This window comes from Rattus rattus, chromosome 14 (genome assembly GCF_011064425.1).
Source record: "Rattus rattus isolate New Zealand chromosome 14, Rrattus_CSIRO_v1, whole genome shotgun sequence".
Classification (NCBI taxonomy): Eukaryota; Metazoa; Chordata; class Mammalia; order Rodentia; family Muridae; genus Rattus; species Rattus rattus.
The window spans coordinates 18,200,529-18,220,560 of NC_046167.1; the positions used below are offsets into that span (position 1 = coordinate 18,200,529).

Consider the following 20,032-nt stretch of genomic DNA (forward strand, 5'->3'; position numbering starts at 1 on the left):
CGCATGGGAACGTTAGGTAGACAGGACCACTGTCCTGTTTTCTGGTGTTGCAGATCACGATGCTGGGTAAGGCACACTTCTGAATCTGAATTTTCAAAGTGAGGAGGCTGAGATACCGACCTCCCAGTCTGGATTTAGCCACATTAATGAAGATGTTTGCTATTTGCTCTACTTCCGCATCCAGGAGACAGCCATATGGTCGGCTGTCTGCAATACAATGGTGACTTCTGATTACAGCACGTCCTTCAAAGATCACATGACTTGTAAGAATTAAACTACGGCCATTTCTTATGCACCAACCAATCTCAGAAGGGTAATTAAAGGTGTGCACTATTTCCCCCCTTAGCTAAGCCCTCATGTCCCAGTAGACGGCCCCCCAAAAAACCACCAGGCGAGAAGTGTTTTGGGTTATTATGTGTGTGCTTTTTTTTTAATTGTATAATTCGTTTATACAAAGAAATCATTTGATTGATTTATTTACAGCCTTTTCCAATTTTCAGTTCCACTGGAGATATATTTCACATAATGGTTAACAATGACTTGAACTGATCACCAGTACAACCCTGGGCTGACATGGGGCCTCTGTCCTCCCCCCTTTAAAGAGCATGACCCCATTTCTAATGCAAACATTTTGCAGTGACGAATCACGAGCTTTCTTGAATGAAGAAAACCAACCAGAATTAACCAAATTTCCAACACGCCGTGTGGCTTCTTCTCAAATTTAGCATTTGCAGGTATGAGAAACCAAAGCAAACAGAGTTCACATTCCCCCTGGCCTTCTCCAACTTCCTACATACCCTCAGGTCAGGCTGCTCCTAGCTCCGCTCCTCTGGTTCAGCCAGACAATTTTAGACAAGTTACTCTTCCCTTCCCTTTACTATCCCAGTCTCCTGCCTTCTCTCTTGCTTTTCAGACAACACAAAAACTTGCACCCACCCTTCCTGTGGTTGGTTTCAGTAGTCTAGAATACACTAAGTCATTCCGTGGGACTTTACCACCCTGACATGATACACTGTAAAAACTGCTCTTTTCTTAATTGGCTCAAACAATATGGCTTGGTTTCACTTGATAAAATTAATATCACACACACACACACACACACACACACACACAAAATCAGGAGGAAAAACTTCAAGGATATGCCAATTTAAAAAGGCATCAACGTAAAAAAATAAAAGCAAATACTAAAAACTACTTTACAATAAAAAAAAATTAAATAGTTGGCAGAATGAATGAATGGAGGAGGAGACCCGTGTGAGACTGACACGGTGTCCGTTCGTCCGTTCCAGTTGAGAAAAGGGGAAGACAACAGGCTTTACGCTTGTTCTCCAAGGAGGCAGCGCTCCCTGTAAATATGAAATATTTCAAACTCAGACCGCTCCCATGTAGACTGCAGGTGTCATTATTAAAATTCCGCACTCCACCTGAGCTTTAACAAAGAACGCTGACAGAATTTCAGCATTTGCAAGGTTTAAGCTTGGCAAACACTGGCATTTGGTGGAAAGTCACGGTCTACCCAGCATGGACGACACCGGCTCTGCCATATTTCTTCTGATAAAAGCCACCATCCATGAAAACACCCCTTCAAAGTCTTCACTCTAACAGTAACCTGTGTATCTTTAGCTGCCATTAACAACAACGACAATGACGACAACGCAGACGAGGACGTGGGGGTTGGGGGGGAGGAAGGGAGAGGGAGAAGGAGAGGATGAGAGAGAGACCCAATCCATGGACATATTACATCTGGTACAGAGTAGCCCTCGACGCTCCCGTTACAAGAAAACTGTACACATTTATAAATAAACAGCTCCCACCGGGGAATACACACACTCATACCAAAGTCTCTTTCTTTTTGCCACCCGACTGCGCCTTGTCCCTTGCTCTTCGCAGGCCATGCTGAGGCCGATGTGCCTTTGCGTTCCTGGTGTCCTCCGCGGTCTGTACACTCCCACACTGCAGCACACTTTCGTGGTCTACCTGCATAACACCAGGAAGCACGCATGACCGTCGCTGGGCTCTGAGGTTCCCAGCGGAAGGGTTGTTCTCCTCACACTCTTCGTGCAGGTCTGGCAAGCCCTGCAGCTCGAGGGGGCTGGCGGCCCGCTGGAAAGGGGCGATGGCCGAGCGAATGCAGTTGAACCACTGCTGCTTGTGGAACACATCGTTGGCTTGCAGTGTGTGGGACTGGCCTGGAGAAGGGTCCTGGAAGCGCACTCTAAAGATATTTTTAGCTGAAGGGAGGAAAGAAGAAATCAAGACTAAGGTGGTCATGAAGCCTTAAGCAGAGTTCCAGCACTTACGACTAGACATACACTGTCCAGACAGCTGCTGGCCAGAGTCCCTGACCAACTCATGCTGTGCCAGGCACGACTAGGGAACAGTTTGCTTTCCAAGTTCTAAGGGTTGACTCTAATCTCATTTAGGGATGTTTGTTTCTTCTCTTCAGTGTTGGTTTTCAAGATGGGGTCTCATTCTGAAGCCCAGGTTAGCTTCAAATGTGTGGCCACTCTGCTTCACCCCTTTCCTCCCGGGCTAATCTGGCTCCCTTGAGTAAACTACCCTAGAGTGCGCCCTTACCTTTGTCTGAGTTGCCGAAGGCCCCTCGGAAGGAGCCGCCCATGCGCACATCCCCGTCCTGCAGGTCTTCCAGCACCAGCTCCTGTACTGGGATGGGCTGGCGGTAAACCTGGTAGGAGTGGCGCTCATTTCGGGTGACGGGCCGAGTCAAAACCAAGATGTCTTGAAATAAGAAAATGTATAGTTTCTGCAGAAATGAAGGGGAAAAAAACCCAAAAGTTCTTAAATAAGGGGTTTAATTGCTGAAGTAGATTTGACATTAGACTTAGATTCTAAGTTCTTTATAAATGGCATAAAACGGTGATCTCATGGCTTTGACATGGAGCAGTGAAGCTCAGGCCACCCAAAGCTCTTCTCTCTCTCCTGTCCGGCCACAGGCCAGCGTTAGGCAACAGCTGAGTGAATGCCATGGATCCGGAAGACCCGGCGTCAGCAGGACTGCGCACTGCAGCTTCCACAGGGAGCACTGCGAGCTGCTACACAGGGCACAGTTCCGTTGTGTCTACAGGTCCAAGCCTTCACAGAACAGTTAGGCTCTGTGACAGAAATCAGATAGGCTGCATTTCAACTTTCTCTTAAACAACCCCGACTTACAAATGGAGCTGTTGGAAAGCGCACAGAAACCAGAAATAGCATTCCCGACTCCTTAATTCCAGAAGGTTCTTTTGTAATGAATATTTAAAAAAATAAAGTTGCTCTTATTTAACCCGCTGTAAAACATGAGTGGTACTGGAACCTCTGGCCCTGCTACCAGACACCATTCCCAAGGCAAGAGCTCATGAGACGGGAGCCAGCCACAGGCAGGCCTACGGATCGCGAGCAGAAAGGACGACTGCTAGTGGAGAGGTTTAAGTCTTCTTTGCTGGTCACACAGACAAGCATTAACCTGCTGCTGCAGGCTGCAGGCTCATTTTTAACAACTGCCTCATTGTTTATTCGCAGGACGTGAGATGGGAATGGGAAGCAGTGGTTTCCCTTCAGTTCGTGTGGAAACTCACATGGCCACTTTTATTCTTCAGCTCCCCATGACACAGCAGCACCTTGCTCGCCTCGATCCTGGGGTCCTTCTGCTTCTCATCCAGGTACTCCAGTTTGTCGATGTAATACTGACACTCGGATTCGCCTTTCTTCAAGTTGATATCAGAAAGAACTTCTTGTATTATCAAAATCTAGAAATGATAAAGACAGAAGGGTAAGGCCAGATGGAGCAGCTGCTGCCGATCTGCCCATCCTCCTTCCCCCTCCCCGCCTCCCTCCTGAGCGAACCTCACACAGAAGGACAGAATCTAAACCTCGAATGGACTCAGAGTCGCCCAGCCCGTCTCTTCACTATACCTGTGAACAGCCATACTGGGTGACTAGTTCAGGGCTGCCAGCCAGTGGAAAGAACTAGATAAAAACCCAGTCTTTTGATGACGTGAGGTTTAAAAGTACCACTGTATGCTTTTCTAAGGTCACCCATGATAAACTTGCAAGACCCTTTATGGGTTCACTTACTGCTTTCTCCAGAAGCTGAACATCGAGGTGGTCTTTGGGCGTATGTCTAAGGATTTCTTTTAACAGCAAGGGGTACTTGACGAGGCGACTTCGAGGAATATCTAGGAAACTCCAAAGATCTAGCTTTCGACTGAAGGGAGACTCCAGACAGCGCTGGAGGAAGTCTTGGACTCGTGGGTCCTGTTTCTTCTGATCCAGAAGAGCCTTGGCCGCCAGCTGGTTGCTACAGTAGCCTCTGTAGGCGTTCAGGCCTGGTAACTGGGGTGCAAAGACAGAGCATGACGCATCCTGACGTGACCGGGTGCACAGTAAGCCATGAGCACAAACCACAAAAGACAGCCTGACCCCACGTGTGTAACCGGCTGTGGAGTTCTCCTGGCTCAACTGAGGACTCGTGGCCTCACTAAGACGTTATTATCTGTGCTGCTTCTATCATATGTCACACCCTGATGCTGTGGGCCTGCGCGTTCTCTTGTCTGAGGTCATAAACACAGAAATGGCCTTCATTACCGAGTCCCCAGGAATCCTTCAACAGGGCCTGGCATACAGCAAGTCTTCAAGCATTTATTTACATGAAGACTGCATCAGATGCTAAGTACCATAGCACCATGGACAGTCTGCTGAAGCAGGGACATTATTTGCAAGCAGATCTGTAACACAATACAGTTCTGTATTTTTTTTACAAGACTGTAAGTTCTTATCATCATAACTTTGCTGGACTTTAATGTTTCATTGCTCTTAGAGACTGGTGGCAGACAAGGCTGGTGTGAGTGACACTGTAGGCCGCAGCACTGCTGGTTACACAGGATGACTTACTCACGTACCCAATTCACGAGAATGTGACCGATCTGTTCCACGGTCCCATCAGGCTTGGTTGCTTCTCCTATTCTTGCTAACAGATCTGAGGGCACAAGAGAGAGAGAGCAGTGACACACTGACAGGAGAGGACTGGCCAGAGTGATATCATCGTTAATGTAAAATGATTGTTCCTGCTTTTGAGACAAATGGAAAGGAAGGGTAAAACTGACCTTCGTGCAGGGGGATGTAAGCATCCAGGTCTCCAAATATATGTGTGAGCTCCTCTTCTGACATGATGGACAGCTTTAACATGGGGTCATGGTAGGCCTGTCAGAGGGAAGAGACACATCACGCAGAGAACGAGCAAGGGAAACACTTGGGCAAACTGTCCTTGAGCACACCCTAGTAAGTACACATCGAGGACACAGCTTTTGGAGAAATGCTGTAATTTATGCTCACTCCTAAAAGTTTACTAATGGTCACACTTGAAAAGCTGTGTTTCAGTCTCAAGCCTAAGATGTAGCCATCAGTAAACCTCTGCTGCTTTCTACTTCCAAGGTTAGGGAGGCTCCCTTTAGAAGCTGTGAGACGTCATCTGTAAGGCTGGCACATGGTGAGCGACTACTGACCTTTCTAGCGAGCTTGAGATCCTCGATTAAGTCCTGTTCTCCTCGGGACAATTCATATATTGCCTAAAACATCCAGTAACAACACAAGTCAGACATGAAGTTCATGTAATTGACATTTGCAGTGCCTAATTAAGAGACTTGGTCTGAAAATTCTAATTCAGGATGGAATCTAAAGTAAGCTTGAGTTGCTGAATCTGACGACCACCACCACCCATTATGAATTGTTATAGACTGGGTGGCTGGGAATAGTTGCTCAAATAAAAACAATCAAATAAAAACAATCACGTGTTAGTTTCCTATTCCTCTGGCAAGATATAAATTTTAAAACTTTTTTTTCTCTCTCAGTATAACTCAATAATACTGTTCGGGTACTTGGGAACCGAGTGCTGCGTACCTCCTGTCGTTTGATCTCTCGAGTGGTCAAGGACTCCTTCATACTGATGTCTAGCATCTCCGACCATAGTGCACTGCTTCTTCTCTTGGTGGGTGTGGGGACTGTGGCCCTGCTGAATGACTTCTGGGTAGAGGCTGGAGATCTGTGGTCACCACGAAGGGTAAAGGACTAGAGAGGCAAACCAAGGAGATGGTGAGATTTGGAGGCTGCAATAATTACCTACATTTAAACAATGCATCCTAAAAAATTAAGCCACATTTCTGAAGATTTCTCAATGTATAAAGCAATCATTTAAGTTTAATCTAACAGTAAAAATACTCAGTAACTCCAGTTAGCTGTGGGGAATGTAGATGAGAGGAGGAGCCTTTGACACAGGATCCGATGAACACGGCTTGTACAAACACTACCCGTAAAGCATTCCCCACTCAGATCCCCAAACCAAACACCATGTCTAACAACGCAAACATGTTTGTACAGCTCAAAGGAGACAAATCTCCAGCGTCTATAAAACATGCCCTAATGCATCCCTCCCGCTCTCACCTGTATGGTCTGACCAAAGCGCCTGACTGCTCCATTTCTTACGGGAGAGATTAAGTTTGCCAAGGATGTGACCCGACCTAGGGGCCGAACTCTTTTATTGCTTGGCTCCTGGGAAAACAAAACCAGATGATAATAAATATGGGTTGAGGTGTAACGATTTCATACAAGCCCAGACAACGTTAAACCTCTTACCAAACATGTTCGTAGCAGACAGGGAACTACAAAAATGATTGTTGTTCTTCATGCTAAACTGGAACAATAGCAAATAACAACAGCTTAAGAAAACCAATGTTTCGTCTCTGTCCCAGTATTGTGTATTTCCTTAACTACTTCAGTTGGAGAATAACCTTTAAGCATGTCCAATACTGAAATGGGTCAAGAAATGGGCAGAGGGGAGATTCAAAGGACTCCTTGGTTCTGACAGGCCTAGAACCCGGGCTCTACATCTTGTGATGGCACAGCCAGGGCCTCTCCTGTCAGGGCTCAGAACCAGTACAGCTTTGAAAACAGCAATAGCCCAGCAAAGGAGCACTTAGCATCCTTGGATCTCAGAGCTTCACAGAGCTGGTATGAGCTACACAGGACACACAGTTCCTGAAATGAAGAACTCCAAGTCAAGTGCATCCACAAGGGGAGTGCACACTGTGTGCACTTGGTGCACGTGATAAGATGTGAGGTAAATGATGAGGGTTGGAAGGATATATAACTTAATATTGCATTAGAGACCACCCAAGCTGGGTGGGGGTGCACACCTCTAATCCCAACACTTGGGAGACAGAGTCACGTAGATCTCTTTGAGTTCAAGGCAGAAGGCAAACCAGGATTACATAGAGAAACCCTATCTCAAAAAGAGATCACCATTAAATTAAAAAGTAACAGAAAAATATGCTTTCCCCTAAAAATTCTGACAAGACCAAAATTACTTTAAAAGAGAAGGGCAAGGGCACCAAATAAAAATAACCCTCATATAATTTAAGAACAAAGTGGGAAAAAAATGACAAAGTTAAGTAGAAGCTTCAATGAGTCCAACAGCCCAGGAAGCTTTTAAGCTCCTGATTGTGTGTGCGTGTGCACACACACCCACACACCCACCAGGAAGGAATGGTGATGACTGAAGACTTCAAAGAGAATCCAAAACTTTGGAGGCTTTAAGGACAGAGTTATAAACCACTCCCTCCATCCTCCAACTAACTAACTGGGAAGCAAAACTTCAACTATAAACCACAATGAGCTGTCCAAGAGGCCTGAGACACGCAGTAAAATGGCAGATGCTGTCTGACGAGGGCACGTGTGAGTGCCTCCAGCACACATCTGTGCAGACTGAGTGACACACCCGTGTGCAGGGGCAGCTTGGGGCATTCCTTTCCATTTAGTAAAGACAGCACAAAGCGTCTCCTGTGAATGGAGATAGAATTACCTCACGAAGCAAGCCTTGCAGCATGAACTAGACACAGAGCAGCTGCCTGACTCTCGTGTTCGGAAGCAGAGGTTGGCACCTCGTCCCTGTTCAAACACAAGTTTCACTTCCCAGTAAATCACCAAATATTTAATATCCATTTGAAGGTCTTTAGAAAGGTGCACCGCCCACGAGTTAGAAAGTAAAAGTCAGGGTACCTAATATAGTGTGTGCACTTGGCAGGTTAAACCGAGGCTTGGCAACAGTTCCAGGCCAGCCTGACCTAGCCTGGGCTACCCAGTGTGAGTTGAGAAAAGCAAAACCAAACCAAACCAAAAACTAAACTAAACCAAACCAAAATATACAAACAAAAATGGCTAACATGGTAGAACCACCGTTGGGAACTCCTTTTCAAATAATGAAAAAGGTAAAAATGGCCTACTGTCAGTTTCAGGATACAGACGATGTAGAAGAAAAGATCATACTTTTTTTTTTTTTTGGCGGAGAAGTGAAACGGATTAGGCACTCAAGAGTCAGCAAAAAGGTAGGAGCAAAATCTGTATCTTTGGGAATGTGGCTTACAATTTGAGCTATGTAAATTATAAGCAAGGGGTTGGGGATTTAGCTCAGTGGTAGAGCGCTTGCCTAGGAAGCGCAAAGCCCTGGGTTCGGTCCCCAGCTCCGAAAAAGAAAAAAAAAAAAAAAAATTATAAGCAAAAGTGGTCCTTCTACAGGTCCAAGCGAACCACCCAGCTATCTGATGTACTAAGGACACGAGCATCTGTATCACAAGGCTGTTGTTACACCCACATGCACCTCTCCGGGACAGGACTCAGCAGGGATATTTGGAGGTGATGAAAGCCCGCCCCACACTCCCCCGCAGGCTCAGACACCCTCCCCAGCCCCCGCCCCGCCAGGCCCAGCTTAATTCTGTAATGGTGGCAGGGGTGATTAGCTTAGAGTGCTGGAAGGCTGTTAGAGTCCCTCCTAAAGACAAGCAGCAGATCTGGGAGAATAAACAACGAGTGCTAACGAGGCTCACCCTCAAGGAGCGTCCACTGCAGGGTGATGAGGGTCAGGGTTCACTTGGAAGGGGAAAGCCGCTCAGGAGGCTCTGCTGTTTGCTGAGTTAATCTTTAATCAGACTACCTTAGTTCACTGGCCAGGGCGTCCATCACATGAGGGAATGAATCTGCCTAACCCTGGGCTTCTCATGGTTCACCCCCACTAACTCTGTGTCCTAGGACATTGCCAGAATATCTATAAGCAGAGAGTTAAGTCTACCTTAAAGCTTTACTGGGATGCATCTTATTGATAAACCCAGCAGCTGGATGAAACTCTTGGGGGAATTTAGCATTTTGTAGCTTTTTTCCCCTAATGATGTCATTCATTACAGGGCATTTTGTAGAGTCAATTGAATCATGATACTTTTTTTTTTATTCCTTTTGGATTGCTCATATATAATCTCTCACTTGGCAACAACTTTAAAAACAGGAAAACAAGAATAAAAAAAGTTTTTTTTTCCTTGAGAAAGATAAAGACAAGTTTTGATCACCAAGTATTCTCTTCTTTTACACTCAGGTCATTAGGGCTGTGTTACCAGTTCTGAAGCCAGGACTCCGTTCCTGGTTATTTGAATGCTCCAAGTAAAGGGACCAGGAAAACAGCCCATGTCTCATACTAACAAAAATGCACATCCTTGATGGCCTAAGAGATAGCTCCTTTGGGTATTTCACTCACAGAATTGTATGAAGAAGCATTCTCTACCCAGACAATGCTTATTCATTTTATAACATGTAAGAAAAAGCGAACCCAAACAAATAACAGAATTCAGTATCAACCCCCACACAAAGATGGCAGCCTATGTATGTAGAACAAACATTCCCTGAGGCATGTGATTAAACTGCTCATGGTTAATTAAAATGGACAATTACATATATCTCCCCTTCCCCCCCAAAATCACCACTATCAAAAGATCTGGTAGGCTGAAACCATAACCATTTCTACCACGGAAGCGACCAGGCACAGGACACACCTCAGCACCAAACAACTAACAAATTACATAAAATTTCATAAAATAATTTTTTCATAAATGTTTATAAAGATTTGAGAAAGCCAAAACGACTTCAAGCAAAGCCAGGCAGGCAGAGGGTGAGTGTTCTGAACTCAAATCCCCCTTCGGAAGAAAAGAGGGCAAGCTTAAGTACGGGGAAAGCAAAGTGAACACGTATCCCAGGTCGGACTTTACTCACTTGTTCTTACTTCTCCTTCCTCCCTTAAACAGTCCCCAAGACTTAGTAACACCAGTTAGAAAAAAACCACAACCATACCGAACACGAGAAACGTTTACTTAGAGACTCAAATATATTTAAAATCGCCTTTGTATGTAACTTTTCAAAATTTAGCTATGCTATATAAAAAAAATTTGCTTAAACTTAGACCACAGTTCCTAAACACATTTCAGCCTTGCTTATAATAGTTATACATTTTAGGACGTAATACGGTTAAAAGTTTAAAAGTGAAGTTGCAAAGTCTTAGAAGTTCTGCGGAGTTGGAAAACATTCCTTTGGTCTGCTCTTACCTCCTGCTCCCTGAAGGGCTGGTTATTAACATCTAAGACCCGGATCGTCCTTTTAATGGGCAGGAGACCTCCGATCTCATCATGCGCCACCATGCTTTACAAGTGTCCCTTCAAGTCTTTCGGGTTAGTCCACATGCGAGTCAGCCCTGCAGGGCAACACCGCCAAGACGCCGGGCTTTTCTTCTGAGTGCTCAGCCTGGCCCGGCAGCCATGCGCCCATGCCTCCCGCTCGCGGTGGAGCGCTGTGCTTCTGCAAAGGCAGCGAGCACGCACGCAGACCTCAGGAGCCCGGGGCGGGGCCAGGACCCACGTGACTCCCGATAACAGCCGAGGGGCGCACCTAGGCTGCTCCGTAGCTGTGAGCAGCGCCTGTCCCTCCCAATAAAAAAAGCACTGGAACTTGCACTGGAAGAGCTGAAGCCCACAGGAGGCCGAGTGAACGCCAGAGGAACACACCTCAGTTGCTTCTCTAGCACTTAGTTACAGATCCTTTTCTCTAAAATTAGTGCCTTGGAGAGGACTGAGTATGGGATAAAAACAGCAAAGACTTCTTCTGGGTTAAAAAATTATGTAGTAAAAAGAGCCCAGTTAAGCACATCGGCTTAAGCACAGCTGCAAAATTACCTACCTCTTAAAACAAGGTTCCTATCGGGGCAGAGGGTGGGGGACAGAGGAGTAACGGGGGAGAGGCATATGTGAAAATGTCACAGTAAATCTGTTACTTTGTGCACTGAAAAACTAAAGTAGTTACTGCTTCCCTCCCCACCTTTCACAAAAAATTCGAGGACTGACGGAAGCACAGTGGCATCTTCAGTTCACTCTATTCTGGACTGCCCTGTCTGGGCAAAGCTAGCCTGCGCTAGTTCAAATTTTTAGGCTCAGTATGCTGGTCACCAGACATTTCTGTTTTAAAAAATTAACAATTCACAATTTGGTGTGAGACATTTTATGCCATAAAAACACACATCAGGATCCTTCCCTAAACTTATCTTGATGTGGTCTTAACGGGGTCAACGACCTGCATACAAAACGTTGCATTTTATAGGGGAAGAACAAGCCCACCCCCCAGGGAAAGTCACCCAGCAGGTAAGTTGCAGACTTTGCAAAAACGGAACTCCCTCCTGTGTGTTCTGCACAGTAGGTCCATCTTAACAGTGTGCTGATATGAGATGCTGGTAAACTGCAAGGCTATTGTGAAGTATTTACAAGCATAAACTAAGCCCTGTATGGAAAAGGCACAACTGTAGATACTTGGCTGATAAAATGTAGGCTTATAGCCGAGATCCTAGTGTGTAATGGCAGGCTATATGGGGAGGCAGGGAAAAGGAAGCTTTTGCAAGTTCCAAGTAAGCTGTGCAGCTAGCTAGCAAGTGCCACTCGGGGCCACCCTCCCGCCTGACACAGGGACAAGTCTAAAGGCGTGATTCCCTGGGCCTCCGATGCCTCTTGCTTCACAGGATTGAGTAAGAAGCACAAGGATGAGGAGACGGACTCCTGCAAGGCCGCAGGCTGTGACAGTGCAGACGCCTGTTGCTAATGTGGGGTTGGAGGTATTGAAGGTGGTTAAAAGGTGACTGGGAAAACAGGCAAATCTCACAAGGCATAAAGTTTTGCCTCAGGTTGGGGCAGTGGGGAAGGAAAGGACACACGCAAGATGCCAAGGATTTTAAACATATAATAACTTTCACAAGCAGAACAATGATTTTGCAAGAAAATACTAAATTTCTTCTTGACACACTGCATTTGAAGCAACAAGAACACACAAGTGAAGTCATTTGGGAGGGGTATGGAGAAGACATTTGCATGGATTTTCTTAGGAAAAATCTGAATGAAAACACAGTTTAAGGGGTACAATTCTGGAGGAATGACCACCAGGGGAAAGAGAATTCTGCAAACTAAAGAGAGAGAAAGCAAGAAAGAGGGGAAGAGGGAAGGGAAAGATCTGCAGGTCTTTACTGAGCACCTCAAGATCTGTCAGTTGGACAGAGGCAAATCCTGGGAGGGGACAATCAGTGGCAAACAGTGAGATGAGACTAAAGCACGACTTACTAATGTACAGCCTAGTGCCACCTTGTCCAGGGAAGGCCACTGCTGTCTACTGTCTATGACTACCAGTGTGGTTTTCCTGAGAGGGGGGCCTGTAAGACACTATGTGGACCAGGCTCTGAGTCTGTCTTCTGAGTGCTGGGCCTCAGGCCTGTGCTAACCCATTCAGGCACCTGCGAGCATCTCACAGGAGGGAGCATCTTACTGTTTTGAACTTTGAACTTTTTGAGTTGCTATATTCTGTCAATCACCTGTTACTTGGTTACACCTAGGTGACATGTGATGTGCTTAGCCTTAAAGATGGATGACTCTTTGTATAAGAAGCCTCTTTACAGCACTACTCGGAGGAACCTGGACGCTGTGGACTTTCAGGTAAGATCAAAGGTCTGCTTAAGTTCTTCGAGATAATACGAGTAAATAGTGTACGCCAGGACCCATTGAGTCGTCTGGCACAGTTAACTTCCTCAGTTAAAAACCAACGCAAGTGAGGCCAGTACTATGGCCACACAGTCTCAGGGAAGAGAGGACGAAGTGCAGTAGGAGTTAGGAAAGAGGCTGGGTCTCTTACCCAATGTTTTCTCGAAATTGTTTTTCCACTTAGCTCTGTGTGAAGTATGGCCAAGATAAGGAGGGGAAGGGATAGTTTTCATTTCCTTCTTTCAGCTGGGACCCCAGGGGGAAAGGTGGAGTCTGTGTGAAGCAAATGGGAGCTAACAAACAAACAAACAAACAAACAAACAAACAAACAAACACAAAAACCTCTGGCTGACCACCACTGAACTCTTAGTTTCCTTTCAAATGTGTAGGCTTATGGTCCAACCACGAACTCACAACTCCTCAATGTCCTACAGGCACACTGTGGACAGGTACAGGGTCAGCTGGCACAGACCGTTGACCCAGCTCTTCAGTTTACTCAAAGGAAACTGAAAGGGAGAGGGGAAGAGCAGGAGAGCGACTACGGACCTACCCTGTGCTACAGCTCCATGCATGTGACTTTAATAATGTCACAAAATACTGCGCCCATCACCTTAAAGATGGAGAAAGACTGGAATTTAAGAAATGTATTTAAAGGAGAGAGCTCAATGTGTTTACCTTTGTTGTGGTGTATCTTTCAGACAAGGGACTAGGCAGGAAACCCTTCGCATATGTTTTGGCCCCTACACAGTACCTAGAAAGCAGTGTTCAGCAGAACTAGGTTTCAAGTCTAACCTCCTGAGTCCTGTGCTCATTTAGTTACTGACTGCCAGTGTCTGATAGTGAAGGAGACCAGGGCAGCGGCTGGGCCTTTAGGTGACTTCAGATAGGCACAGAGATAATTCCCATTGTTTAATGCTAGGGGAGGCCTTATTTCAACCAGTGGCCATGCCTGACGAGGCTCTCAACGGCAAGTCAGTCACAGCTCTTGACTGATGGCACCGTGGGGGTGATTAGCTGGTTGAATTTCCATTGTGTGGGGAATAAGATATGAAAAATTAAAACTTATCTTTCACTTATCTAAAAATAACACAGCGTGGCAAACTGGATCAAGTTTCTGATAAAACTGCTGGTTTTCAAGGTCAGATTTAGTTATTTATTCTTTGCTCTGCCTTGGTGGAGAGGGCAAGAGAAAGGTCACATTGTGTCCTCTGTCTACCAAAAGGGGACTGTTAGGTTATCCTTACATCATTCCCACATTTAATGCGAAAAACTCAACCTACATTTAACGTGAAGTAAACTCAACCTGAAAGTAACCACCACTTTTTGCTGTAGGTACTGTTTCCATTTTCTTTTATCAGGTAAGTTGGCAAGTAGGCTCAGGACTGTCAAAGACCAACTAAGTTCTCTGCTGCCCTCTACAGGAAATATTGTGGAATGCAGGGACAATCTACTCTCAACATGGTAATCATGTTTGTCTAGGTTGCTGTATAGATGATTACATAAACAAACTTTTCAGTTGAAGAAAAACATAGATGACAGTTAAAATTTATACCTCTGGCCCTCATGTAGCTAGTTAATAAACTAAATATATATTTAAATATTGTGTAGTGCATGAAATAGTTTCCACAGGTCACAAATACTTCAGGACCTTTTCTAAATGCAAGGAACTGTTCTATTTTTAAAACTCTAGAGTTAAAAATCACAAACATGTATTATTTGTCTAACTAAAATAGATAAGTTATAAATAACATTTAAAATGTTACTAAAAAGGGAAGTACCATTAAAGAAACGGGAACTTTTGAGAAACCAGCTCTTCAGAGGATGAATAAGCTACAAACAAAAAAGGGCAGATGCATTATGAAAGAATTAGTAACGAAGTTATTTGTGGATTTGTTTTCAAAAAGTTACTGGATTACAAGAGTGTGTGTACTCAAGCTTTAGTAAGCACTTTGGTTTAGAAAAGAGCTTAGCTGAGATCAATTAAGTGCTATGGAACAAGAGTCCAAAAGGTGACGTTTGCATCTTGTTCTCTGTAATAACAACAAATAATAATAATAAACCCAGATAAAATGGGTACTGCTGTCTGTGGTGACTTTGTCTCAAATACACAGGATAATAACAATTTCCGGTAAAATGTATTATTTGTCTTGAAATCTTTTATTATTGTTGTTGTTGTTATTATTATTATTATTGCATGTGTGATATTTATGTGTGTAGATATAACTCAGAGGATGACTTTAGGGCCTGGTTCTCTCCTTCCACTGTGGGTTCTCTGGTGCCTAGCTTGTATGGCCAAGGCCTTTACCTCCCGAGTCATCTTGCCGGCCCACATCGCTTCCAGTGTATGCGGATGCTGACTCCTCCCATTCCCTCTGAACCTGCACTGGCCCGGGCTGGGCTGCTGCGTCTTCGGCTCACTTCCCTCTCCCCTCACTGACTTCAGTCTCGGCTTCTGCACAGCGTCACGCCTCACCTCGCCTCACCCCCATGTATGGCTTGCCTCCCACTGTGCTCATTAGACGCTGCTGTGTGCAATTTGCGCTTAGGCTGTGAGAACAGGTGACTCCGAGGACATCCCTGACCGGAGCCCTCAGGAGCTGTGGTAATAAGCGGCCCTCTTTAGAGCTCTTGAGAAGACAACGTCACGGTGCATTTACATGGCTCTTCAGTGTGTCCCAGCAAGGGCAGCTCTGCCCAGGGTGGAAAGTGGCTTAATTACACACATCACATGTTCAGTCTCCTGGTTCACTGTCCCATCTATCACCTGAGGACACATCTCAAGATAGGCCATCTGTCCGTGAGAGCTCATTCCACGGAGGGGTCCCAGGCTAGGTCACCTCCACTATGCCTGGCCTTACCGACAGGACACACAGGTGGAAAGGACTCCAGGGCCGGACTGAGATGAGGGCTCTGCTAACGCAGAGGCAAGGCCACGGTTTTATAAACAGTGCTAACAAATGAGCAGTAGGGGAAACCGTGGTTTTTAAGAACTGCTTTACATTTTAAAAATTTAATTAATTTTTATTAATAGAATTAATTTTTACCATTAATTTTTAAAAGCCCTGAAAAAATATTCAGCGGATTCTTCTTAATGTTTTCTGAACTGTGGTGACAACAGCCAATTTCAGCATCCTTGTCGTCTGAATCCTTACGTTTAGGCTAAGATCAGAAGCAGTACTGCACACCAGGAACAGACACTGAGAACAGCCATCAGGCAAGGAGGACTGTGGGTGTGGTGGCCTCCACCATACACACTCAACCTAAGAGCTTCTTGTGGGGCTGTGGTGAATGACAGCAGAGCGCAGTAAACGGATGTGGTGTTTCTTACTCTGTCCACTGTACAGAATGCCCAATCTCCTTTGGCGCCCGGCCTATGACTATTAATCTGGTCTGTGTTCTTGGAACCTTCACTGGATGACCACAAGAAGCAGTCGGTTTTTTTATGAGGGAAGTCCATATTCTCTTTCATGTTCTGAGGTTGTTAACTGTTTGTTAATTGTTTTGTTGCTGGCCATAGCTCTGCAATGACCCCGACAGTCCATAAAACATTATGTTAGTCTACCATGCCAATGACATCAATATTAAAAAAGCTAAGTAAACAGGAAGTATTCTGGATGCCTTAGGAAATCAAATACAAGCCATAAAAATTCAGAGGTTACCACACTGGGGAGTTTTAATAGAGCTGATGGCCGGAGGCTTTCTGGACTCTCTCCTTTGAAGGACAGGCAGTCCTAAACTGCACCACGAGTACTAGAACACAGCAACAGGCAGGGCCCAACATTTTCTGAAGGGCGCATTCATTCTGCTGCATCTGGGAATTCTCTCATCTGATGAGACGGCCTGAAAGGCTGACTATCGAGTACTTTCAGAGTCTTGAGGTTTGAGTGGGACTCTGGGCAACAGAAATCTCTGTAGCAGGCCATGATTTAAGCTGCCTGCTGCGTGTAACCTTGCACAGCTGATCCAGTCTGATGTGCTAATGGCAGACAAGAATGCTGTGTGATACCTCTGGCAATGTCAGGACGTTTCAGAATGCAGAGCCCAAGGATGTTAGAGCAAGGTTAACGCCTCCCATGATAGAAAACTGCTGCTGAAAACAGCCCCTGGTGTGCTGGCGAACCAAATACGGACTCAAGAGCCTCTTACAAATAGCATGTCACGACATCAGAGCTGCCTCACATGAGCAGTGTCAGGCAGAGTCAAACTAGAGATTGGGCAAGTGTCAGAGCAATCTAAGGATCGATGGAACTGGGCCACTTGGAATCATGTTTAAGCAAGAGTACAGGACACCAATAAATTATATTAATTCATAATCCTGATGGCCACGTTACCTGATATACTGATATTTTAACTGTAATTGGTAGTAAGGCAGCCATTCTCTACAACGAATTGACAGAAGATAAATGGATTAGCTTCACGTGTTGCTGTGAGCAGACAATGGATCACTACCACATTATATACATTGAGAATGCTTCCTAAGAGATGGGTTAAAAAATATACTTCTGGGGTTGGGGATTTAGCTCAATGGTAGAGTGCTTGCCTAGCAAGCACAAGGCCCTGGGTTCGGTCCCCAGCTCCGAAAAAAAAAAAAAAAATATATATATATATATACTTCCAGGAGACAGGGCAGTAAGGTGCACACTCAGCTGTGGGGGGGTTGGGGAGGATGAGGCACAAGGGCAGACTTCCAGGCTCCTGAGTAGCAGCAAACACTTTAGTTAATTGTCAGTGGCTTGAAGAGCCTTAGTGAAAAGCTAGAAATAGGAATCTGTGAAGTAGGCGGATGGACGAATGCATGACAACAGTCACAAAATAAGAGGCCTTTGCTTCATGTTAATCAGAGCTGGGAAATAGGAGGAGTCTGTAACAGACAAATTTAGCTTTTATAGGTCCTAGGTCTGATGCAGTGATCTGATGCTAAACACTGGACATACAGCACCAGTCCAAGCAGTGGCATTAGCTTATTCCCTTAGGGAAATGTCTGCCAGGTTTGCCTGTGCTGGAGCATGTGCTGTAAGCTCCTTCGTTTTTAGTTTTGAATATGTTCTCCCGTGTGTGTATGTCATTTAGTCATCCTGTCTACTGCTCAGTAAGCGGTGGGACTTATGCTACTGGATCCACTCTGTTAGTGTCTTCTTGTTGAGATGCTGCAGATGATGTTTACAGGATACTGGTTTATTGTCTTTCTCGAGTCTTCTTTAGCTTTGGGATCAAGCTGTGCCTTCAGAGTGAGTTAGGGAGCAGTCCCTTTTGCTTTCGGTTGTTTTTGGTTTTTTCCTGGCGAGTTAGAGGTCATGGTAATTCTTGTTCAGGGCTTTGGTTCAGTTGTGTACTGGTCACAGGCATATCTAGCTTTCTCACGGCCCTTTGGGTTGGTCTGTCTCTAGGCATCTGCCACTGGTCTAGGTGGGGTTTCTTATGGTGCTGCTGTAACAATGCTTTACTTTTATATTGTTAATTGGAAGCCACATTCTTTTCTTATATTTATCATGTTAGTCATTTGAGCCTTCCTTTTTGCTTGCTCAGGCTATACAAAAGTTTGTCAGCTCCATTAAACTTTTCCAAGAAATGAATTTCGGATTCACTGATTTTCTCTGTGGCTTTTCACTTGCACTTTCATTCCTCTGCCACTTTTCTGCATCCTCCCTTCCTTCTGTTAGCGTTACACTGACACTGACTTTCTTTTGCTAGACCCTTGAAGTGAAGTTGGGTGGTAGCCCTAAATTTTCCACTCCCCTGCCTCTGTCTCTCTCAGTACTGGAAGCCAGGCTGTGCCACCACGGTCACTGTGCTTTCCTTCTCACGGGCCTCATGCACTTCACGTCCCCAGTGACCTGTCCTCCAGTGCACTGCTGGCTTTCGAGAACAGTGGACTCTTTCAGACACTTGTGCATTTTCTACTTCCCCCTGTTAACTGCTTTCTTGTTTTACTTTACTAAGACCAGAAAAAAACGGTTTGTGTTATTGCAGCCTTATGAAGTTTATTAAGGCTTATTCTCCAGTCTAACGCATGGGGACCTGAAAAATGTTCTCTGTGCGTTTGAGGAAGACGTGGATTCTGTTACCTTTGGATCAGATCCAAGTGGTTTACGTGCTGTTTAAGTATTTGATTTTTTTGGTTTGTTTGTTTGTTTGTTTGTGTACCTATGCCAAAGTTGGGAAAAATCTAAAAAGTCATAAAATACATGTAAATAAGAATGCAGGTATGTGCTTGTCATCACAAGCTGATGGCCACCTATGAAGTTATAATGTTTTTTGGAAGGTAAATATACAGAACTGGCAAACTGAACCTTGTAACTCTGTAATTATAGCTCCAGTGACCTACACTCCAGACTAAACACAGGCCTTCCTGACCTAGAGAAGTAAACTGACAGACAATGTTTAGTGTAGACATACATGCATGCATGCATATATACAGTGGCTACTCTGAAAGGGTTAGTTAGTGGATCATGATAGCCTATGTAATCCTACTGTACAGAGATTCATATGTTGTCAAATGTATACATGTAAAAAATTGCCTTGGTGACATTTAAATAGCTGGCTACTTTTTAAGTTTTTATGGTAAGAAAAATGTTCCTGTATGCTAAAAAGCACAAATATAATATATATCTAGCAATCTAAGCTAATCTTCACTTATAGACTGTGGGCTAGCAATGGTTTCTTAGAACCTTAGTCTTGGACTTAGCTTTTTGTTTCTGACCGAGAACCTTGATTTTCTGTGTCTATCTCCAGATTTTCTTTACTTCAGCACTGGCACCAGCAGCTGGCTTCACTTTATGGGACTGGTCACAGGGAAATAATATTTGATACTTTACAAGACAGCAGGTAAAGCTCAGGCTCGCAGGCAGATGGCGTGCACAAGCATTTACCAATGGGCTGGTTAACTCAGTAGCTTTCCCGTGTGGGTTACAGACAACCACCTTCAACCACTCACATGCGTGCCTAGGAATATCACCAAATTACCCACACGGTTCAAGACGCCACTGATCAAAAGAGGCATTTACAGTGCTAGGTCGAAAGCTGCCAACTCTTTATTTTCACTCCTGATACCTTAAAAATTTCTCATTTGTGTATTATTTCATTATGCTTAATCCAAAAATGGCAGAGGGCGCCAATACTCAGAATGTAGTCCCTGCTATACCTTTAAACTGGTAAAG

At 44.9% G+C, this 20,032-nt stretch overlaps 1 protein-coding gene across 2 annotated transcripts in view; it reads right to left on the reverse strand.

Annotated features, from left to right (window-relative positions):
- Positions 1–401: 401 nt before the first annotated feature.
- Positions 402–20,032, reverse strand: part of Net1 (neuroepithelial cell transforming 1) — a 29,255-nt gene continuing 9,624 nt past the window's right edge. Inside the window, exons 1-10 of one of the 2 annotated variants that reach the window (XM_032884629.1) lie at positions 10,413–10,684; positions 6,436–6,543; positions 5,896–6,063; positions 5,502–5,564; positions 5,103–5,199; positions 4,899–4,975; positions 4,075–4,332; positions 3,576–3,746; positions 2,578–2,764; positions 402–2,231 (exon numbers count right to left, since the gene is read on the reverse strand). In XM_032884629.1, coding sequence (XP_032740520.1) covers positions 1,831–2,231; positions 2,578–2,764; positions 3,576–3,746; positions 4,075–4,332; positions 4,899–4,975; positions 5,103–5,199; positions 5,502–5,564; positions 5,896–6,063; positions 6,436–6,543; positions 10,413–10,505 — 1,623 coding nt within the window. In that variant the 5' untranslated portion in view covers positions 10,506–10,684 and the 3' untranslated portion in view covers positions 402–1,830. Of the gene's footprint in view, positions 2,232–2,577; positions 2,765–3,575; positions 3,747–4,074; positions 4,333–4,898; positions 4,976–5,102; positions 5,200–5,501; positions 5,565–5,895; positions 6,064–6,435; positions 6,544–10,412; positions 10,685–20,032 lie in introns of those variants that run through there. The other variant, XM_032884628.1, reaches the window with a different exon arrangement.